Here is a 20,452-nt window from a genome sequence, read left to right on the forward strand (position 1 = left end):
TTTTAAACTTCTTCTCAAAGCCAGCGAGTATGCAGTATTCATCAGTCATCCTCCACTCTCGCCGAACCTCCTTCATCTCTTTTGTATGGTGAATATTGAGAAAGTCACCAGCGCAAAATTAGGTTTCCGCGCATGACGCCACGTGTCTGCGTTTGGGATGATCAAAGTCACGTTTAATGGCAAACACGGAAGGGGCAGTGGGGGGTTGGTGGTGGTGGGGGGGAGAGATCATCGTCTGATCTCGTGACTTTGTCTGGTCCTCGCTGCAAGGACACCACTGAAATAATATAATAATTCCATTTCACTCCATGAATGGATCTGAATATTAGAAGCAGCTGTCCGTATGACGTATCGCAGTTCTAAAACAACATTCGCCAAATTGTTGATACGGCTCTTGTATTGCAGTTAACAAAGTGTCCACTGAGTGTGTCACACTTTGCCCCAAATAACAAAAATAAACTTGCTCGTGACTAATGAACGGAATGTGAGTCTACGAGAATGTGAGTCAATCGTGGCTTGTTGTGACTAAATAATGCCCATATTTATAATAGTGAGTACTTTAATCAGTACTTTGTTTTATTTTGTGCCACAAAAGTAAACGGAAGCATCTTTTTTTAAGTATCCTCCTTAATTTAACTACTGTAGATTTGGCAGCATGGGTGAGCAAGTGCTGTGTTTTTTTTTTTTTTGTTGCGCAAATGTAACATTCTCAACTAATAATGTGACTCATAAACATTAGGCAAAGGGCCACAGGCTTTAGATCAAATAACACGTTGTTATGAGAAGAAGCCAAAGACAAAATAGTAAATGATTCTCCTTTTCTGCTTGTTTTTTTGGTGTTGTTTTCCTCTGTGCGTGCGTGCGTGCGTGCGTGTGTGTGTGTGTTCCATAATAAACAGCTCGCTGATGGAGCTGCCACTAGGTCCCCGATCAATAACTTCTGGCACCGAGCTAAAGCGTCCACACCCTCCACATTCATTGTACGTGCGCCCATGAACTCTTGCGTCTACACACACACACACACACACACACGCGCACACACACGGAATGAAGCGTAGGCTGGGAGGTCTCGCCGTTGATGGAGTAAGGTGTCGCGCGGAGGGGATGATGGAGGAAGATGACAGCGTTGACCGGGGTGTCATGTGACACGTATCACTACATCTGGCCAGTTAGCCTTTCACTGAGGTTGAACGCTGTCAAGGTTGCACATCAATCACCTTTCAAAATGGTTCCTTCCTCATGTGAAAGGCGATTCCGTCGCTGTGATACATAACGTCATTGTTTTAAATGGCAATATAGTGGGATTTAGTTATTACTCATTTCAGTCGTGCGGTTACCATGTTACAATAAGTATACTCTTATAAAGGGTTTATCAATTGGATATTGGCAATTAGTTGAACATTCAACTTTATTGATAGCATACATAGTAGGCACCTTAAAAAAAGAATTCCGATTTTTTTTGGGGGGGATTGATTTGCTTTTATTCATTATATTTTCTAAATTAGAGGTGCAACGATGAATCGAAAACTAATCAGTTATCAAATTAATAATTATTTTTGATAATCAATTAATCATGTAGATATCGTTTTGAATTTAAAAATGTAGAAATACTTGGAATTTTAGCTTCTCATTATCCGATTTCTGTAGTCCTCCATGAAAGCGGTCTGATTATCTTTGTGTTGAATCAAAATGATTTTTTTTTTTTTTTTTTACAGTGGAAAACAATGATCAGTATTTTTCCCGACATGTTACGGACCAAACAAGGTACTGAATCATAATTAATTTACACCCCCAATCCCATTTAAGGTCGGGCGTTATGTAAAGCATAAATAAAACCAGAATCCAATCATTTGCAAATCATTTTCAAACTATATTTAATTGAAGACGCTACAAAGACAAGATATTTAATTTTCAATCTCCTAAACTTGAATGTTTTTAGCAAAAAATCATGAGCTGCAACACATTCCAAAAAATCTAGGATAAATGGCAAAAAAAGAGGAATGCTCATCAAACACCTGTTTGGAACATCCCACAGGTGAAGAGGCGGGTGCCATGATTGGGTATCCAGTAATAGGAGCTTCCCTGAATTGCATCCACAAGAAAATCTGGAGCTAGGTTCACCTCTTTGCGAACAATTGCGTGAGAAAATAGTCATTTTATAGTCATCAAAACCTGATAAAAGAAGTGTAGAAAAAACAACGAGGGCACAGTTGGAATCATTGACCAGTTGAGACCAGTTAACTATTCTATTCTAAATTAATGGACCGATTAATCGGTTATCAGAATTTTTATTCTGCCAAAGATCGGAATGGACATCGGCCTCAAAAAATGAGCCGGTGTTTTCAGCCGGCCTCCTTTTACAATGCCCCCCCCCCTCTATTATCACATTTGTTCTCTCCACCTTTTCCCCCTTTTCTCTCCCCTCTCTGATTTGTATCTTTTTTTGTTCCCATCCCCTGGCCGCTTTCTCCTCATTCCGAGCGCCTGCCTCATTAGCCGCAGTATTGGCTTGACTGCGACCCGCTGGCGAGGCGCGGTCCCCAGCCCACCTCCCTTGCCTGCCCCGTGAGTCGATTTTGTCGTTTTCCGTTCCAACCTTTGCCCCTTGCCAGTGTCTCAAACCCCTTCATCCACATCTCTCTCACTCTCTCTCTCTCTCTCTCTCTCTCTTTTTCCAGTAAGCCGATCCTGCGTGTTGGCAGAGCGTGGAGAGGAGTTCCTTTTCTGGAAGGACCTCCGCCGCCCCTCCACCCCTCCCACCTTGAACACACGCTCGCCTGCCAGAGAGGTGGAAAGCCTCACTTCATGTCACGCCTGCGAAAGATACACACGATAAAAAGGTGGGAGCGAGTAGATCTGTTTGTTTTTTTTTTTCCCCACACTTTCTCCACTTTCCTATTTTGGATCCCTCTCCTCTTTTACTGAGCTTTTCGGAGACTCTCAGGTAGCCTCAGGTGGACGGACTTCCTTCGACAAATCTCTCTCTCTCTCTCTCTCTCTCTCTCGTGCTCTCGGCGCGTACCCCACCCTTGCGAGAGCGCGCCGCTAATTGCGAAGGCAGCCGAGTGGGAGTGGACCTCGGTGGAGAAAGAGGAGGAGAGCATCATCTCCTCTCAATCACTGTGGCCATGGAGGAGCTCCGCTGACAACGCGCTCCCACATGCTGGATTAAACAAGGCACAACACAAAAAAAGAAGAAGAAGAAGTGACTCTCGACATGAGCGAGGAGGCAAAGGAGAAGACAGCGGCAGGAGGAGGAGGAGGAGGAGGGAAAGCGGCTCATCGCAAAAAGAAAGGCAAAAAGGTGAGTTTGTTTTGCTTTGAATGGGAAGTGGAATCAATGAATGGGAGATTTGGAAGCGCGCGGCAGGTGATGTTTCAGGAGCAGTCACCTGCGGTAATGCTTAAACCGCCACCGGTCGGGCGTGTTTGTCTTCTCGCCCCGGGTGATTGGACGCAGGAGCGTAGCTATGCAAAGTAGAGGGAAGGGGCTGAGGGGGTGGGGTCGGGGGGGGTGGTTTGGGGTGTCTGAGTGAACAGGCATCTGTTGTACTGTCAAACTCCTCCACAGTTGTGTGTATGTGCTTATGTAATACGCCGCCAGCCTGTTGTTTGGCTCGCGACTTGTTCTCAAGACGCTTAAAGGCAAGCCACACAAACATGTTTTGACTCATGACTTGGAATGTCGACGTGCGCGTCAGCCTGCGCTCACATGCATGTCTTTTTTTTTTTTTTTTTAACTGAACACAAACCCAGCGTGTCTTCTTTTAGTATAAACAAACCTAAAAAGCTGCGCTTATCTCCTTTCTTTTTATGCGCGGCTGGCTGTAAAATACGCAGCAGGACTATTTTTCCATCTGAGAAGGGATGGGGCTTAAAGCTTTATTTGGGGTTGGCCCTTGAGATGTTGGATTTATTAGACAGGAGGGAAAGACCAGAACGGAGCGCGCTGTTACACAAGATTGCCGCCATACGTTTTAACTATGGCGTGTTGTTGAGGAGCGGCGGATTCTTTTCTTTGGCTTCCTATTAAATTTATGGGCGCTCTGGTAGGTGTCACCCCTCATGTGGTGCGAAAACCTTGGATGTCAACGCTGGTGGCCCCAAATTCGACCAAAATAAGTGTGGAGGATCATTTGCACATGAAACCTGACAATCAAAAGTGCCAGTAGGCTTTGGAAAAGAAGAAGAAGAAAATTTATATATATATATATATATATATATATATATATATATATATATATATATATATATATATATATATATATATATATATATATATATATATATACATATATATATACATATACATATATATATACATATACATATATATATATATATATATATATATATATACATATACATATATATATATATATATATATATATATATATATATATACATATATATATATATATCCATATATATATATATACATATATATATACATATATATATACATATATATATATCCATATATATATATACATATATACATATACATATACGCATATATACGTATATATATATATATATATATATATATATATACATATACATATACACATATACGTATATACACACATATACATATACATATACATACACACACATACATATACATACACATATATATATATATATATATACATATACATATATATGTATATATATATATATGTTTTCACGTCCGTCCATCAGTTAAGTCCGTCAGTATTCCGTCAGTCTGTCACCCCACCCCAAAAAAATACATGTCAGCAAAACGGGCATCCGTCACTGACGGATTGAGATGTCCGTCACAGACACGGTTAGTGACAATTACACTGCCGGCCGGAAAAAAAAAAAAAAAAAAAAAAAAAAATATATATATATATATATATATATATATAAAACCGCAATGAACTTATGCAATGAAAGTTATATGGACAAGCGCTGCTGAAGTTGGATGCGACTGGTTTTCTCCTTTTTTTCCCCTCTACCAGTGTGGAAGCTATGCAAACTTAACGTCACTCTCTCATGTCATATCTTCTATCCCGCTATTTTAACCATTTTCCAGCATCGGCTTCATCTCCCATTGGGTAGTTGCAGTGCAGGTTGGTTGAAATGAACCAACAGAATTATCATCACGTCGGCCCAAGTTCCCCACAGACGTATCTTCTTCCTCAGCAGGGCCCGCGTTCTGTTATCTCCCCCACGCAGACTCCGCTTTGCCGCCACAAAGCACCCAACAGCTCTGAAAATCATGCATATTGATGATTTCTTTTCTTTTTTTTTTTTTTTCCCGGTTCGCTTCCGTTTGTCTGTTGTTTGTTGTCGGGTCACTGTGTGCGTATGTGCGTGTGCCACATCATAACTACGCCAGATGTGTTCATGATTGTAACCATGGCAACTCGGCTCTCTTTGGAGCGAAACATGTTGAGGGTGAACGAATGGAGGAGGGAGTGGAATTAAAGAGAGAGAAGAAGATGGGGAAGGGGAGGGTGGGATGCTTGAACTTGTTGGCCAGGAAAGAAATATTCAATTTTTCATGAAGCAGCCGCTCTGATGGACCCGATGGCGCTCATGTCCGATTAAATGTCTGTCTGTCCACGGTGGCGAGGGAAGGCTGTAGAATTAAAAAAGGGACAGATGCGGTTATTTACATTTTGAAGCAAGTTTTGGTGCTTCTACTTGGGATTCATTTGAGATTTCTCCTGACAACAAATCGTGGTCATACAGTCCCAGCTGACTGAACGCTTACCATGTATGCACAATGGATAATTCAGAGCATGTGTCAAACTCAAGAACTGGGGGTCAGATCTGGCCTCTCAATGTACATTGAGCAAATGCATGTGACAATTTGGTGGCAGAAAGTAGACTAGACTTTAGACCAGGTAAAACCCGGTCTAAGTTGTGGCGCAGGTGGTTTGGTGTGTTTTGGTGGATTTGATCGAAGCACGCACAGATTCTGCACTCCGCTGAAATGTCATCATATTTCATTCGCGAATACAACAACAGCATGGATTGAACCCTTTGAATTATTGTGGAAATGAATTAACGCATTATTATCATCATCTTTATCATATTAATTATGATATATATATATATATATATATATATATATATATATATATATATATATATATATATATATATATATATATATATATATATATATATATATATATTATGAATTCGTTATGAGACCGATTTGACGTTGCTGATGATTTGTTGTGTCTTTAAATTTTTATGAACTTAAATAATTTGGGCTCTGGAGAGCATTTGCATTTTGTTATCTTTTAAAACATGACGCAAGCTACAACTGCACGTCTTCTCCTTCAATAAATCTCTCGGAAGGAAATGCCGCGTTTAATTTCATTCATATTGTGAAGGATCTCATTGCATCATAATCGTATTGCACCCAATATATCGTCGCTGTCCTGTGAAAAACACTTATCTCCATTTTTTTTTTTAATTTTCTTATTTTTACACGAATGGTGTTTCCACGTTACATACATAGCATTAATGTGAAAATTAAAAACGTTTTCAAAATTGGAGATTTTGGACAACGACGATATGGAGATTCGTATGGAGCGGTCTTTGTATTTTTCACTGGGATGTGACCGTCTTGTGTCTAACAAGACGGTCGGGGCCATCCCGCATCCTGAAACGCACAGCTGCTGGAAAGAAGCCTTCAAAGCGGCATGACACACGACGTGCGCCCCAGACGGCCGCCAGGCCAACGTGCTGATGGAGGGTTCGCGCGCGCGCATGCCCGCGTGTGTGCGCGCTGCTTTTCAATACTCACATTAGGCTTAATGGACTTAGATCACATCCTTAAGAGGGGCTGATTGTGCATTATCGGCAATTGTAAGAGACTTTATGGCGATATTATGTTTGCCCGGTAGTCAAATACGGTAAATCCGCAGTTAGCTTTATGCCGTCGCTCCATCCCGTAGATGTTACACAAGCTGGAAAGTGAGACTAGATATTGCCAAATTGAACATCCGTGCGATTCCTTACATAAAGCCGCACATGTGCTCGATCAGGTGGCATGCGGAGGTGTGAGCGAGAGCACGTGTGGGCTTCCCCCTCATCCCGGCAGCTCTATAAATGAATGCATGCATGTGTAGGTGGGTTCTTCCTGCCCTTGCCTTATGGATCCCGGAGGCAGGCCTGGGGAGGCAACGCGGGGGTCAGCCTGGTGAAGCTCCATCTTTCTCTGAGGGATACGAGTGAGAATGTGGATAATAGGTGCGATGGATTGGGGAGAGGGTTGTGAAGAGCAAATGTTGAGAACTCTCCTGCGGAGCCTATTTTCATTGTGGCTGTAGATTTTCTACATAAGGGTGGAGTGTGTCAAATGGCTATTTCGCTAAGAGTGAACCCCCACCCGAAACAGGTGAAAATCCATGGTACCATGTCAAAAACTAAATAAATAAAAAATGTTTTATAGCTGTCCCACACACTTTAAACACATTTAAACTCATTAAAGCGGAAGTCAATGCAGACATTTTTTTTTTCAAGAATATGTTCTATGCAAGCCCACTAGTTGAAACAGGGCATTCTGATAAACATTGCGTTTGTGGAATAAGTGTTAATCCACTCGTTTTTAGCCATCTCCGGGGGCGGCCATTTTGTCTTCTGTCGACTGAAAATAACATCACAACTGCTCACAACGACCAATCACGGCTCATGTTCAGAAAACAGGTCAGCCGTGATTGGTTGTTGTGAGAAGATGTGATGTCTTTTTCAGTCGACAGTACACAAAATGGCCGCCGCCAGAGATGGCTAAAAACAAGTGCATTTTGCTGCGTAACTCATATTCCACAAACGCAAAATTCATCAGAATGCCCTGTTTCAACTAGTGGGCCTGCTGGGAACACATTCTTGAAAAAAATATATTTGGGTTGACACATAAAAACACATTTTAAAATATTTCTTAGCACCTCTGTACTCTCTGGCTTACATGGCTTTCCATTTAAAAATGATTGTAAAACTGGCCATATAACATAAGAGAATTGAACATTGCATATCTAAACATCAAAATGTTCAACCCGACTATCTAATTTTGTCGAACAAAAGTCTGCTAGCTTAGTGCTAATATATGCTGCCCAGAGTCTTAAAGACGCTAGCTGAAATTAGCAAAGCCGTTATGCTAACCCTGTTTTCAATGTTGACGTCTGGAGTGGCGACAGTAAGAGGGCGCAGACTTGGTTGATTGGGCTTTTGTAAGAAGTCTGCCTCGCTACACTCATCCCATTCGAGTCATTTTCTATCCGTTTTTTTCCCGCCACTCAATCATGTTTTCATACCGTATGTTCAATATGAGTAAACGTTGTACCTTATAAGGGACCGAAATGAAGCCCTTCTTTGTCACATAGGTTCAAGTGTAACAGATTCATTGACTAAGGCAGTTTGAGGCAACCGTTTACGTCCCAAGTGAAGTGCGCGCGCACACGAGGGTGAAGAGTGTCCAGCTAATCAACAAAAAGGCCAAAACGAGGGCTCGCCACTCTCCTCCACTCTTTCCACCCAGCACTCTGCAAATCTCGCCGCTCCGCCCGCCCTGCCATCAGCGAGCACACTTTTTTTTTTTTTTTTCATGTTCTCTTGGCAAGGATAAATCGATAACACAGAGAGCTCGGCACATTTGAAATGGCTTTCTCTCGCCGCCTATGAGATGAGGTTCGGCGCTGTATGCTTCTGTCCATGTGAAACCCCGTCGGGCCTCGGCCGGCGAGTGTGTAGCTTTCACAACGGTGACTACATATCCAAGTGCTCCGTTCTCAACACTCACCTCCTTTTTACTTCGTGTGCAACCGAAATCCCGCAAACTCTTCCCACAAAGTCAGGTGTATAGAATTGTCCTTGCTAAGAGGAAGAATTTAGACTTCGAGGCAATTAGGAAATGATGGATGTCCCAAGACTTTTGTCCGCATCTTGGAGGACTGCACAATTAATTAAATTCAATTGGACGTTGCAATGAAGTAGAGTGCAGTTTTCAAATCGCAATGACTGTAATTTTAGGAAGAAAAAAAAACTGCTACATTATGGTCGGTCAGCGGTCGTTATTTAAATAGCGTTCAAATGCAGTCAAGTGCTGTCCACACGTTTACGTTTTATCACTTCTAATTGAAGTTGTTAATGAAACTGCCTTACACATTAATTCAGGGTTCATTTGCCTTTATTTTAGCATAAGCCTAACCTAAAAGATCAAAACAATTACGTATAATGATTCTGATATTGTTTATTGTAACGCAGATGAATTATTGCTTGTGTTTGTTAAAAAATACATGGGGGAGAAAAGACCTTGAAAAATTAACAATCACAATATTGAGGAGGGAAAAAAACACACACAATTCGATTTTTTTTTTTTCCAAAGCGTTCAGCCTTAATATATTGAATTGCGGCAATGAGAGGAACATTGTCAAGTATTTTCCTGGACGCACTCGCCTGGTTATTTTCTGTGCAAGCATCTGCTACTGCCTCATTATGGCAACCACTTCCACTTCCCACTCTTCTCCTCTCGTTTTGTTGATTCCACTACACCCCCCCCCCCCGGCCCCGACCCCCCTAATTTCAAAGACTGCACAGTGTGAGGCAGAGAAACGGGAGGGGAGGGACAAGAACTAGAGTTGCACTGTTGGATTTGTTAAAAAAAAAAAAAAAAAATCTCAAGCATTTGGGATCCTCTTTGGGCTTCCTCTGGCTCGACGTTGCCATGGCAACTGCTAAACGCGGGCCAGCGGGACTACAATAGCTTTTTATTCGGCACCAAAAGAAAGCGCTTTATGGCCGACGTTTTGTCTGTCGACCCCGTTGTGACTGCAGCCGCTCTATTTATGGCAACCCTTAGGAAAAATTTATTTGGTGTTATACTTGCCTGACTTCAGTTCCCACTCTCTGATGGTGTGAATGTTTTTCTTTTTTCCATATTGGAATATACGGTTGCTTACAGCAATGTAAGGGAATAGAGTAAAAAAAAAAGGTCACGTTGTTTCATTTTTGTGCGCTTTCTTTTTTCTTTATTGATCACGCTCTAAAATGCCACAGAAAGACCCAAAAGTAGTCATTGGTGCCAAGGAGGTATGTTCAAGCGATATTTTACTTTGAGACGGACATTGTATGTCGGGTAGGAGCAAGGTTTCTTTTGTTATGAGCAGGAAAATGGCATCCAGCAAGGATAGCAACGCGCAGGTGAAACTCGCCGGGATGTTAAGCAAGCGCAACGAGGAAGGGATGAGATGGATGAAGACGAGATTGCGTGCAAGTGAAACATAAAAGAAGCTCCGCAGTCCCTCTCGTGGCTTTTCACAATGTTACGTAACGTCCTGAGTTAAAAGTCCTCCCTGCCGTGAGCAACTTGCCGCCTTATTTAAGCTTTCCAAGAACTAAAATGTTCACCTCATTTCAATCCCCCACCTCCCCTTTTTTTTTTTTTTTTTTTTTTTTTTTTTTCTTCCCTCTCAATGATGCGGAATGGAGACGGGTTGTAGTTTTTTCACAGTCCCGATACCGGTCTTGTGCTTTGGATGGCTTTCAAGTGGGTTTAATGGCAGCTGCTTTGTGTGACGGTGCCACGGTTGACCGTTCATTGCCAGACACCGCCCGCTCTCTTTTCTCCGTCGCCTCCATCCGTTCTCCACGCCATTGATTTTAACTAGCGGCCCAAGCTTTTCTTCGGGCTCAGACTTGCCCGGCGACACAAATCTTAAGATGTTATTGCCGTTCGACCGGACGCCTCCATTTATGACGGTCTCTGTGCAAACAGCTGATGTAATGAGCCAATAAATTAAAAAGTTGCAGGCCACCATCGGATAGGCTCGCGTTGTACTTTCCATGTGTCCAACGGGACCAACTCCAACACATCCCAACTAATATAGTTTTTTGAGGCTGATGTCGGTTCCGATATTTGGCAGAAAACTATTCAGACAACTGAGTAATCAATCAGCCTATCATTTAAGAAATATATATAATTAAAGCAGCACTGGGCAAGAATTCGTATCGTTTTTACTGGCACTAAGCAACTTTGAGGAGGATGGGAGCAACCCTGGCACACAAAAAAAAAATACAAATGTCCTGATTTGCTTTACGGCATACTCACTTCCTCCTTTCGCTATAAGGAACTCGAACGTCTACACGCTATTACTGGTAGAAGCCCCAAAACAAACAAGAAAAAACAAAAGTATTGTTTAAACAAAATTCGATTCATTACCTCATCGCTATTCATCTTTCATACAGCCACTGGAAATAGAAATGTAATTCATTCCAACTTGCTGGCCAGCGAGAGCTTAGGATTTCACGACACTACGCGCTGGGAAATGTGGTTGACTTTTGTCAAAACACTACCGTTTTTGTCCACATGGCGCCGCATAATCAACAAAAACTGACATGACACAGTGTTACTTTAATAAAAGAACTTCTTTTATGAGACTTCGACCGATAAAGGTATAAATTACCGACAGAGCGTTTGACTGTTTTAACTTGACAACCGAGAGGAATTTTGAATTACAAAAAAAAGCATGAACTGATAAATTTAGCTTTAGATTTATCCCATAAATGTATGCATCCATACGCAACATGATGAGTGAATGAGTGACTGGCAAAACGTGATTTATGCATGATGAGAATGCTGAAAACATACCAGGATATATGCGACATACAAATCATTCCAGTTTGAATACGCTGTTCTGTTTTGACTGTAGCAAGTATTTTTTTTTTTTTTGCCAAATATATATATTTTTTTAACTGTCATCAACTGCCTGACGTGCAAAAGTAGCGTGGCTCCCGGCTCCCGGGCGCGTCGTACGTGGCAGTGTATGCATGTGTGTGTTTATTCTGTACAATAGCCTGCGTGCGTGCGGGCAGCGGGTGCGGTTAGGTGATGCGATAACAGTGGCACAATGTGACAACCTCCAGCTGTGAGGGTGTGAGGCTGCTAATGAGATAGCCTCTGGATGGGGACGCGTGTTTGTGCGTGCGTGTATAGTTCAGCGGCTGGCATCCAAGAGCTCGCTCCTTCTTGCCTTCTCGAGCCTCGAACGGAGCTGCCATTAAATATGGAGGAATGATGAGCTGTGTGAAAAGGGTGAATATGACGAGGGAGAAATTGGGAGGAGTAAGAGTATAGTGGATGGAGGAGAAGGAGGTAAAGGTAAAGCCCAGTTGCATGCCACGTAGTGCTGAATGATATTCCCAGAAGATCGATTTTTCTGGGGTTTCAATTATTCATTTATTTAGTTTTATTTGGGTGGAAAATGCCTCATTTTGGATGAGGGAAAACCTCCAAATTATTTAAAAATATTGGAAAAATTTTGAAAAAAAAAACAAAACGTGACTGAATATCCTGAGAAATGTCGGATTATTATCGATGGCAACACAGAACGTCCCTGGAGTAAACGAGATTGTGTTTTTTGTCATGTTATTTTCATCCAATCAATAGCGAATCCAATCAAATTATGCCACTACAACCAATTTAGCATAAAATGCAAAATATCTGCCGATCCGATCCAGCCAATCGCATCTGCGTCGTCTGAAACGAAAACGTTAAAAGATTGAACTCTAAATGATGCTAAAGTGGCTGAGGGAGGCAGTCCTTCGTCAAGGTTTTTAAATTGATTCAATAAAGCAAGAAGGAGGAAAGGATGAACAGTATGGAAAGAAGTGGAAAGAAAGAATGGATGCATAAGGGAGTGAAGGATGAGTAGGAAGGAAAGATAAGTACGGAGGAAGGAAGGATGTGGGTATGATGGTGGGCTGCAGATGAGTGAATGCAGAGCTGAGGTGTCCAGGAAGTGGCTTCCCAGAGCCAAAGCGGAGTCTCCCCTCACTGGACTCATGAATAAATCACTGCCGACATCTCAAGCGGAATGTCGTCTTGTTTGCTGCGAGTCCCAGATGGCCCAGTTCACCCAGAAAAAGGACTTGCCAAGTCGTAATTCCCCAGCTGAGGACATTTTCCCGTTGGCCTCGTCCACCAGAAATTATCCAAACACAAGCAGGAAGTTTCGTAACACTCACACATGAAACGTATTTACAGTGCTGCCTTGACTTCGATGTTTACTTCTTTCCGCGAGCACCTTAAATCACTTGTGCTTTATCTCAACTCAACTTTCCCCATTCAAGTGAGTGGAAATGCCATTAATCCGTTCCGGCACACCGAAAAACTCCCAATAAATTTTCGAATCGTCTTTTTGATGAGAAAAATAGCACTATGTAGTATTAGTAGAACTGTATCAAAACATACTGTAACTCTGTAATTAAATAAAATGTGAAGAACGAAACCGTTTTAGCAAGATGTGTTGCTTTATTTCAGTGGATATTATGTTGCTCCTGTGCACCTTTACCAGCTGGGGGCAGTGCAACATACTTCATATCCATGATTCGGCATTTGCGGATTTTCCTTTAAAGAATCTTTGCCCAGTTTTTGCGGCTCACCCCCCTTTTTTTTACCCATCCCTTGCTTATTAGCGTTTATTTTGGTGCTTTATTTTTATTTGCAAAAACATAGCTCAATCATAATGGGCGGTAAAATTCACAAATTGCATCAATATTTGTGGTCGGACCCCGCTCCCTATCCCCCAGCAATAGCGGGGGGCCGTTATATATGGTACACAAAGCGATAGATTAGATTGGATTAGATATAATACACATAGATGTAATACACATAGATTTGATGATAGAACACAAAGCCTATCACAAGAAAGGATGAAGTAATATTTGTTGTTTTCCGCAGAGCAGAAACAATACTGTATCCTTAACCTTTTGCATAATTGCGAAATCCATTTTTTACTTACTGGCACAATAACTATAAAAAATACCAATGCGTTAAATATTTCGTTTTTTATTTGTCTGTGTAGATTCACGTCATGTAATCTGCTATTCTGTTTACTCCAGGCAACTGGACTTTTTTTTTTTCGTTTGTTTGTTGAAATTACAGTTTTTTTCTTGTTTTCTAAGAACCATTCCAAAATGCCTTTATTAGCATAATGCTCTTAGGCGAACGACACGTACCTTGTTACACAGTATGTTCTGATGCTCTGATGACTCACTGATTGTATGTTGCATGTATGTGAATCATTAAAAGCGTCCTCACACAGGAAGGTGTTATTTAAAAAGCGAGAGAGCGGATGAAGATGAGGGAAAATGTTGACAGACCGGCTTAAATGATCGCGTCGGGTCGACGAGCACCGGGGAGGGACGCTATTGGGGTTGCGCGATGACAACAGGGAAACCGTTTCCTCCCTGGGCGTCATGAAACAATGAAGACCTCGTCTTCATCGGCCTGGTGGAGACGCAGAGCGATTGAGTGCTTCTGATCCGCGACTCTGATTTATCGTTGGCCCGGGTGTCTCTCGATCACTCTTTTGCGGTTCTTCGATGAGAGATACATGTAAGCTCGTAATTAACAGCATGCTGGACTTAGAGGAGAAATAATGTCAACAAGTCACCCAGGACTAAGCCTCAGACCAGATCTGTGGCTCAGGAAGGCCGCGATACACTAAAAGCTCTTAACTCATTCATTGCCAGACATTTTCAGACCCTCTTTTACCCTAAAGTTCGAAAAAAAAATTGAAAAAATATAAATAAGTTCTTGGGATTGAATGGCTGGACTGCGAAATGACAAATAAATACGTCAATGGCAGTGAATGAGTTGAGTGGAAGGAGTGGCGTAAAACAAAGTCAAGTCACATGTGGGACTTCATGTTGCGCAAGACCTCAGTTCAGCATACAGTTAAAATGCTGCCAAAACCTTTTAAAGGTTTCTGGAATTATTTCCCCTATTTCTGATGGGTCTATTTTTCTCCAGAATCAGAAGATTTCGCAGATTGAACTAACTTTCTGAATTGTGTTTGATGTCAGAGGTTCCATTGTGCGTCATATCTGTCTCAAAGTGCTAAAACGTGCTCAAACAGACTCAGAAAAAGCATTTGTGCTTGACAATTTTAGTAAAAATCTTTCTTCTTCCTGTTATCTTTTTACATGTTCGAGAAAAAAAAAAAAAAAGAAATTCAGCTCCATTTTCTGGGAAAATATGCTTCTAAAGTTACACAAAAAGAATTCAAATTCATTCATTTTCTTGTGCAAGAACTCATCTTGGCGATCAGTGAGGTAGCAAAAAACACGAGTCATCACTGATTATTTCCCGTGAGATTCCACAAGAATCAAATGGTCTCGTCTCAACCAACCTGATGAATTACATTTGATGTAAAAAAAAAGTTCCACTGTACATTCCATCTATCTCAAAACCTGAGATGTGCCTAAAAGGTTCAAAGAAATAGCAACAGTAGTGCAGTGGTGACTTTAGTCGGGAAATATTAGAACAGGCTCAAAAAAAAAAAAAAGAACATTTTCAAGTCAATGTCCATTAATGTAGTTCAAGCCGAGAATCCCCGATTGACTTTTCGTAGAAATATTTTCATTTTTCATTAGTTGCCAGTGTCAAATATGACACATTTCAGTTTTAATTCGCCATGCTTGACGACATCAGTACAGAGAGTCTCCTCACCCTGTGTTGCCCTCATTCCTCCAGATGCACACCCCGCCCCCCCTTCATCATCATCATCATCATCATCATCATCAACATTTGATGATTCAAACTGCGTCAACATGCAAAAAGTGATCTGAAGCCTCCTCATAAAAGCACCGCACGAGGCTCTCCCAACCAGCCAAGGCGCATTTGGGTGACGTCGTCGTCTCCTAAGTGAAAGTGGCAGCTAATTGTCTGTTTATCCAGCTCGGTCACAGTCACAAGCGGATGAAAACAGTATTAGTATTGACCCCGAGCCGTCGGGTGGCCGCGTAATCCTGCGGGACTCGCGCCACAAGCGATGCGAGTGCACACGCGGGCCACCGAAGCCGACGTGACCAGTGACCCACCGGCGAAATTAACAGCTGATTGGAAAAGAGGAGGAAATCATAGCGAATGAGAGATTAAACATCCACGGGGCCAGGAAACGTCTCCAATTTTAATCTGAAGAAGTGCGGGATGAGAGATTTGGAGGGAATGAGATCGGAGGGCACGGATGATCCTTGTTCATCTTATTATTCTATCGTCAAGAGCGGCTAATTGGAGCTGTCAAGCTGCTGCTAATCTGCGCAAGTGGAACGTGCCAAAAGACGCCGTTACCACCTCAGTCAGAAGCGCGATTATCGGAGGATGAATGAATCGCGCTTGGATGGACAAAAAAATGGAGTAATGTTGATAGGGAAATTACCCATTGCATGTCTGTACCTTAATTCACGAGTAAACCCAATCCATTCGCGGTCCCGTTATTTTGCAGATTGTATTTTTTTTGTACAGTTAATAACTATTTTGGGCCAACTCTCGCCTATTTTTGGTGTAAGTCCAGTGTCAACCACTAGATGGAGTCACATTATTAAATTTGAGAGTAAGAGAAATTTGGAAGTAAGTCACTGTAATATTATACACAGTTGCATGAACATTGAATTCAGTGATTCATTCATGTGCCACCAGAGGGAGCATAAGTATCACTTTTAACTACAGAAAATGCAGGTAAACTAAAGAATTTTGCGGAACTTCAAAAGATTTTTTAATTTATATTTATTAGCTATACAGGCGATGTTTGAAAATTCATTTTAACATTCTTAACTATCATACAACTGTAAAAAATAGCTAAGAATCCTTTGTAATAAAATGTAAAGGCCCATAAGAACATAAAAGTACATGGCGCATATAATGTTCAATATTCAAATCGTACCAGTCCAAAAACAAGTTAGTCAGTCATTAAGTGTCATACAAATGAAAGAAAAGAGTTAACTACTCTAAAGCGTGAAAACCACAAAATGGTCTACATGAACTTTGATGAACCCTAGAACATTAACGTCGGGTGATTTTCACCCACACAATTGTTTGATGTGATATTTTGTATTGGGAAATTAAAGAAGACAACTTCCTAGTTGGCATACGTTGTTGTACTTTTACATAAAATGATGAAAACTGTATTTTATCCGGGATATTATATCGGGTTAAATGTACCTAATTTTACGTTAACTAATTTTAACGTTAGTGTTCTTGGGTTAAAAGTAATAACGTGTGTATGGTGACGGTGCGGTTTTACTGATTTTACTGATTTCAATGCAGGTTTGCATGCACCCTACCTACATAAATTATTTTCTTGTCAAATTTGTCTTCTCTTAAATGGACTTGTGGGGGGCTGGCATATCTGCTCCGCAAAAAAACAAAATCTTTTCTCTATCTCTGTGCAGCTCAGTATCAAATTCAAGAACGTGACACACAGACATTCTTTTCAGAAATAGGCAGATAAGTTTCCACACATCCATCAGCATCTCGATGAGCTCAGGGCGGAGCTCCAGCTGCCCCATTTCTGCACAAGTAAATCTTTATTTTGATAATTCGGCTTTTGAATAAAGCCAGCACCAACGCGGAGCAAATCTGGACATATTTTATTTAGCGATGGCAACTGCCTTTCCATTCTCACTTTTGGATGTGCCGAGTGAATAATAATTAAAAAATGATACATATCCGCCGTCTGACCTCCTTTTGTAACTCCTCCTGCTGCACCAGCCTCGCTCCCTCGCTTGGCTGTGAAAACCTGAAGGAGGGGGGGAATTTTCAACTAAGATGAAGCAAACGTGCACTTTGTCGCTGACGACTGTAGCGGAGGGGTGGGAATGATGTAATGCTGTCATCTCTTATGATTCACTTTTACCGATTAAAAAAAAAAATGTCACGGCACAGTACTGGAGAAAAACCTCACCAAAAATTGGATACGGAATTATAGTATCTATGTTGGTGCTGATACTTACAGTATTTGTTCTTGTAATGCACTGATACTATACATCGATACCACTTCACCAGCGTGACGTACACTTCCCGGGTCATCCTAGTGGGAGAAGACTTTTAGCTGACTGGAAAATATTCTCTGCCTGGGCTACGATACGTCAATTAAAGACAAGCGATAGCTTAATACCGTCACCGTATTATTTCATTTCAAGACAAAATAGCAGGGATGTCACAATATCGGCAATATCGTGATATTGCAATATTAAAATTGCCACAATATATCGTCGTCATCATGTCACGATATGAATGGCAGCAAATCTGTTTAAAAGCCCAAGTTGTTTTGTGAAGTTCCAGCACTTTCTGGTGGTTATTTTAGTAGTGCAGTTTAATTTGATACCGCCTATGTTTAAGACATAATCGCCAATCGGAGCCTGTGACTGGCCAAGCTTATTTCTTTGTGAATGCTGTTATTATGTACAAAAACAGAATATTGTGATGTTTTTTTTTTTTGTCGTTTTGTTTTTTTAAAATATCGTGAGCTTTTATACAGTATCGTGAGCTTTTTATATGTCGCCAACCTCCCCTCAATATCGTGATAATTATCGTATCGTGAGGTTCTCATCGTGATATTATCGTATCGTGAGGTTCTCATCGTGATATTATCGTATCGTGACGTTTGGATATCGGTGGAATTGCGGGATTGCATAATTTCCCGCCAACTGACGATCTTTCACGGCACAGTCGTTACGAATCACTTCCTGTGCAGAGTTCATAGAAATCTGCCTGCAGAAACACTAACAAGGCCCCCAGAGTATGTGAGTGTGTGTGTGTGTGTGTGTGTGTGTGTGTGTGTGTGTGCGCAATATTGCTAGAATGTGTCAGGATCTGTTCAACTACCAGACCTAGAAACCACATTTAATGAATGCAAAGTGTAGCCAATGAGCCGCCGGCGCAATTCTGCTTGTTGTTTTTGCACGTTCTGGACGAGGTACCGGTAATTGTTTTTCCCCCAAATTTATGACCGCAAAGTGAGCGTGCCATGCCAGGTGTCGAGGCCAAAATAAACGACACTAATAACTCAATGTCGCCAACGTTGAACTGTTTACAGGAGTGGAAAGAAATCCACTTTCCAGAGTTGTTTTGTACTAGTCTGTCCACTTCCTGGCTCATAGAGGAGAAGGGGACCATACCATTTAAGATTCCGGAAGGGGGCAAATGCGCTCCGGGAAACAAAAGTCGAAAAATTATGCTACGCTATATGTTAGACGTCTTCTTCCTGGTTCGTGTGTGGTGATGAAAGAAGACAGGACTCTACCATTTTTTTCTTAATTCTGGGGTTGAAAGGTCAGTTGGACTGCAGCATTTTCAATTGCGTGATGGGGAATTTGGATCCTTTCTCAGGTGGCAAACAGAGCAAATTTAGTCCCCCAAAAAAGTAGAAATTTGCGGTGTGCCATTTGTTTGTTGGTTCAGAGATAACGCAGGGACTGATTCAGAGGGGCCTGGGGGAACAGTTCCAACAGCTAAGCTAAATTCTGCTATTTAAAGTGCCATTCGCAAATCCACTGACACAAAACAGCCATGGGGACAGGCAAACAGGCGTCAAGAAACCGTTTGAAATCTCCAGCAAAATACGCCCAGTTGAATGGGCATTCACAGCATTCTGACTGATATTGCGTTTGTGGAATATGAGTTAAGCAGCAAAATCCACCCATTTTTAGCCATCGCAGGGGGCGGCCATTTTGTCATTTCTGTCGACTGAAAATGACATCACAACTGCTCAGGGCTCAGATAACGACCAATCATGGCTCGTTTTCAGAAAACAGCTGAGCTGTGATTGGTCGTTACCTGAGCCCTGAGCAACTTTTATGTCATTTTCAGTCGACAGAAGTGACAAAATGGCCACCCCAAGAGATGGCAAAAAAAACGGATGGCTAACTCTTATTCCACAAACGCAATATTAATCAGAATGTCTTGTTTCAACTAGTGGGCCTGCATAGAATATTTTCGTGAAAAAAAAAATATTTGGGTTGACATCCCTTTAATCCAAATTAAAACCCCAATTAGCAATTTTCACATCCCCTCCTGTTGTTCTGGCGCATAATGGCACCGGGCCCACTCCGTCGTCTGTGAGGTTGTGTCCTCCTTTTCAGCTCTTGAGAGGCTCGTTTGTTGATCCCCTAACCAGATTAGCACTTGTCTGATTAACAACCCGCAACCGCTGCTGTCATTCCGGGCCTGGGAGGAAAGCGCCTCGGCCTCGGCTTCATGCGAAGTCTCGGCGAGCCGTTGTTGTCATTGTCAGCTGGCTTTGTGTGCTCTCTGATGCGCTCTCGCTCTCTTGGAGTCTCGAGTGGTCACAGATGGCGGTGATGAAGTGAAGATGCAGAGAGTTGAAAAGGTGAGATTTGAAAGCCTTGCCACACGGACCTCTGATGTAACAAGATTGTGTTATTTTCCATTGAGAAGCTAAGAGTTGGTGAACGATACAGTTTTTTTTCCCCACGTCAAATTTATCACAATGAATCAAAATATCATAGAAACGTTCCTTTCTAAAAGTGAAACTCATATACAGATTGACTGCGCACAATGCTTTTCGAGATGCACTTTTATCCAAAAAATGTCCGCCATTTGTACATATATCATGAGAGAAGGTGGTCCAGTGTTGCCATGGAAACCTTAAATGTTATTTTTCTCCT

General features: G+C 41.7%; 1 protein-coding gene across 2 annotated transcripts in view; it reads left to right on the forward strand.

The window, feature by feature from the left end:
- Positions 1-2,227: 2,227 nt before the first annotated feature.
- The window catches only part of LOC147140016 (ankyrin-3-like), a 117,967-nt gene continuing 99,742 nt past the window's right edge, over positions 2,228-20,452 (forward strand). Inside the window, exons 1-2 of one of the 2 annotated variants that reach the window (XM_086045306.1) lie at positions 2,228-2,565; positions 2,679-3,304. Coding sequence is in view for 1 of the 2 variants with exons in the window: in XM_086045309.1 (XP_085901435.1) it covers positions 20,137-20,154 (18 nt within the window). In the remaining variant the exon portion in view is untranslated. Of the gene's footprint in view, positions 2,566-2,678; positions 3,305-19,974; positions 20,155-20,452 lie in introns of those variants that run through there. The other variant, XM_086045309.1, reaches the window with a different exon arrangement.

Source organism: Filicampus tigris, chromosome 11 (genome assembly GCF_054856515.1).
Source record: "Filicampus tigris isolate MCC_2025a chromosome 11, RoL_Ftig_1.0, whole genome shotgun sequence".
Taxonomy (NCBI): domain Eukaryota; kingdom Metazoa; phylum Chordata; class Actinopteri; order Syngnathiformes; family Syngnathidae; genus Filicampus; species Filicampus tigris.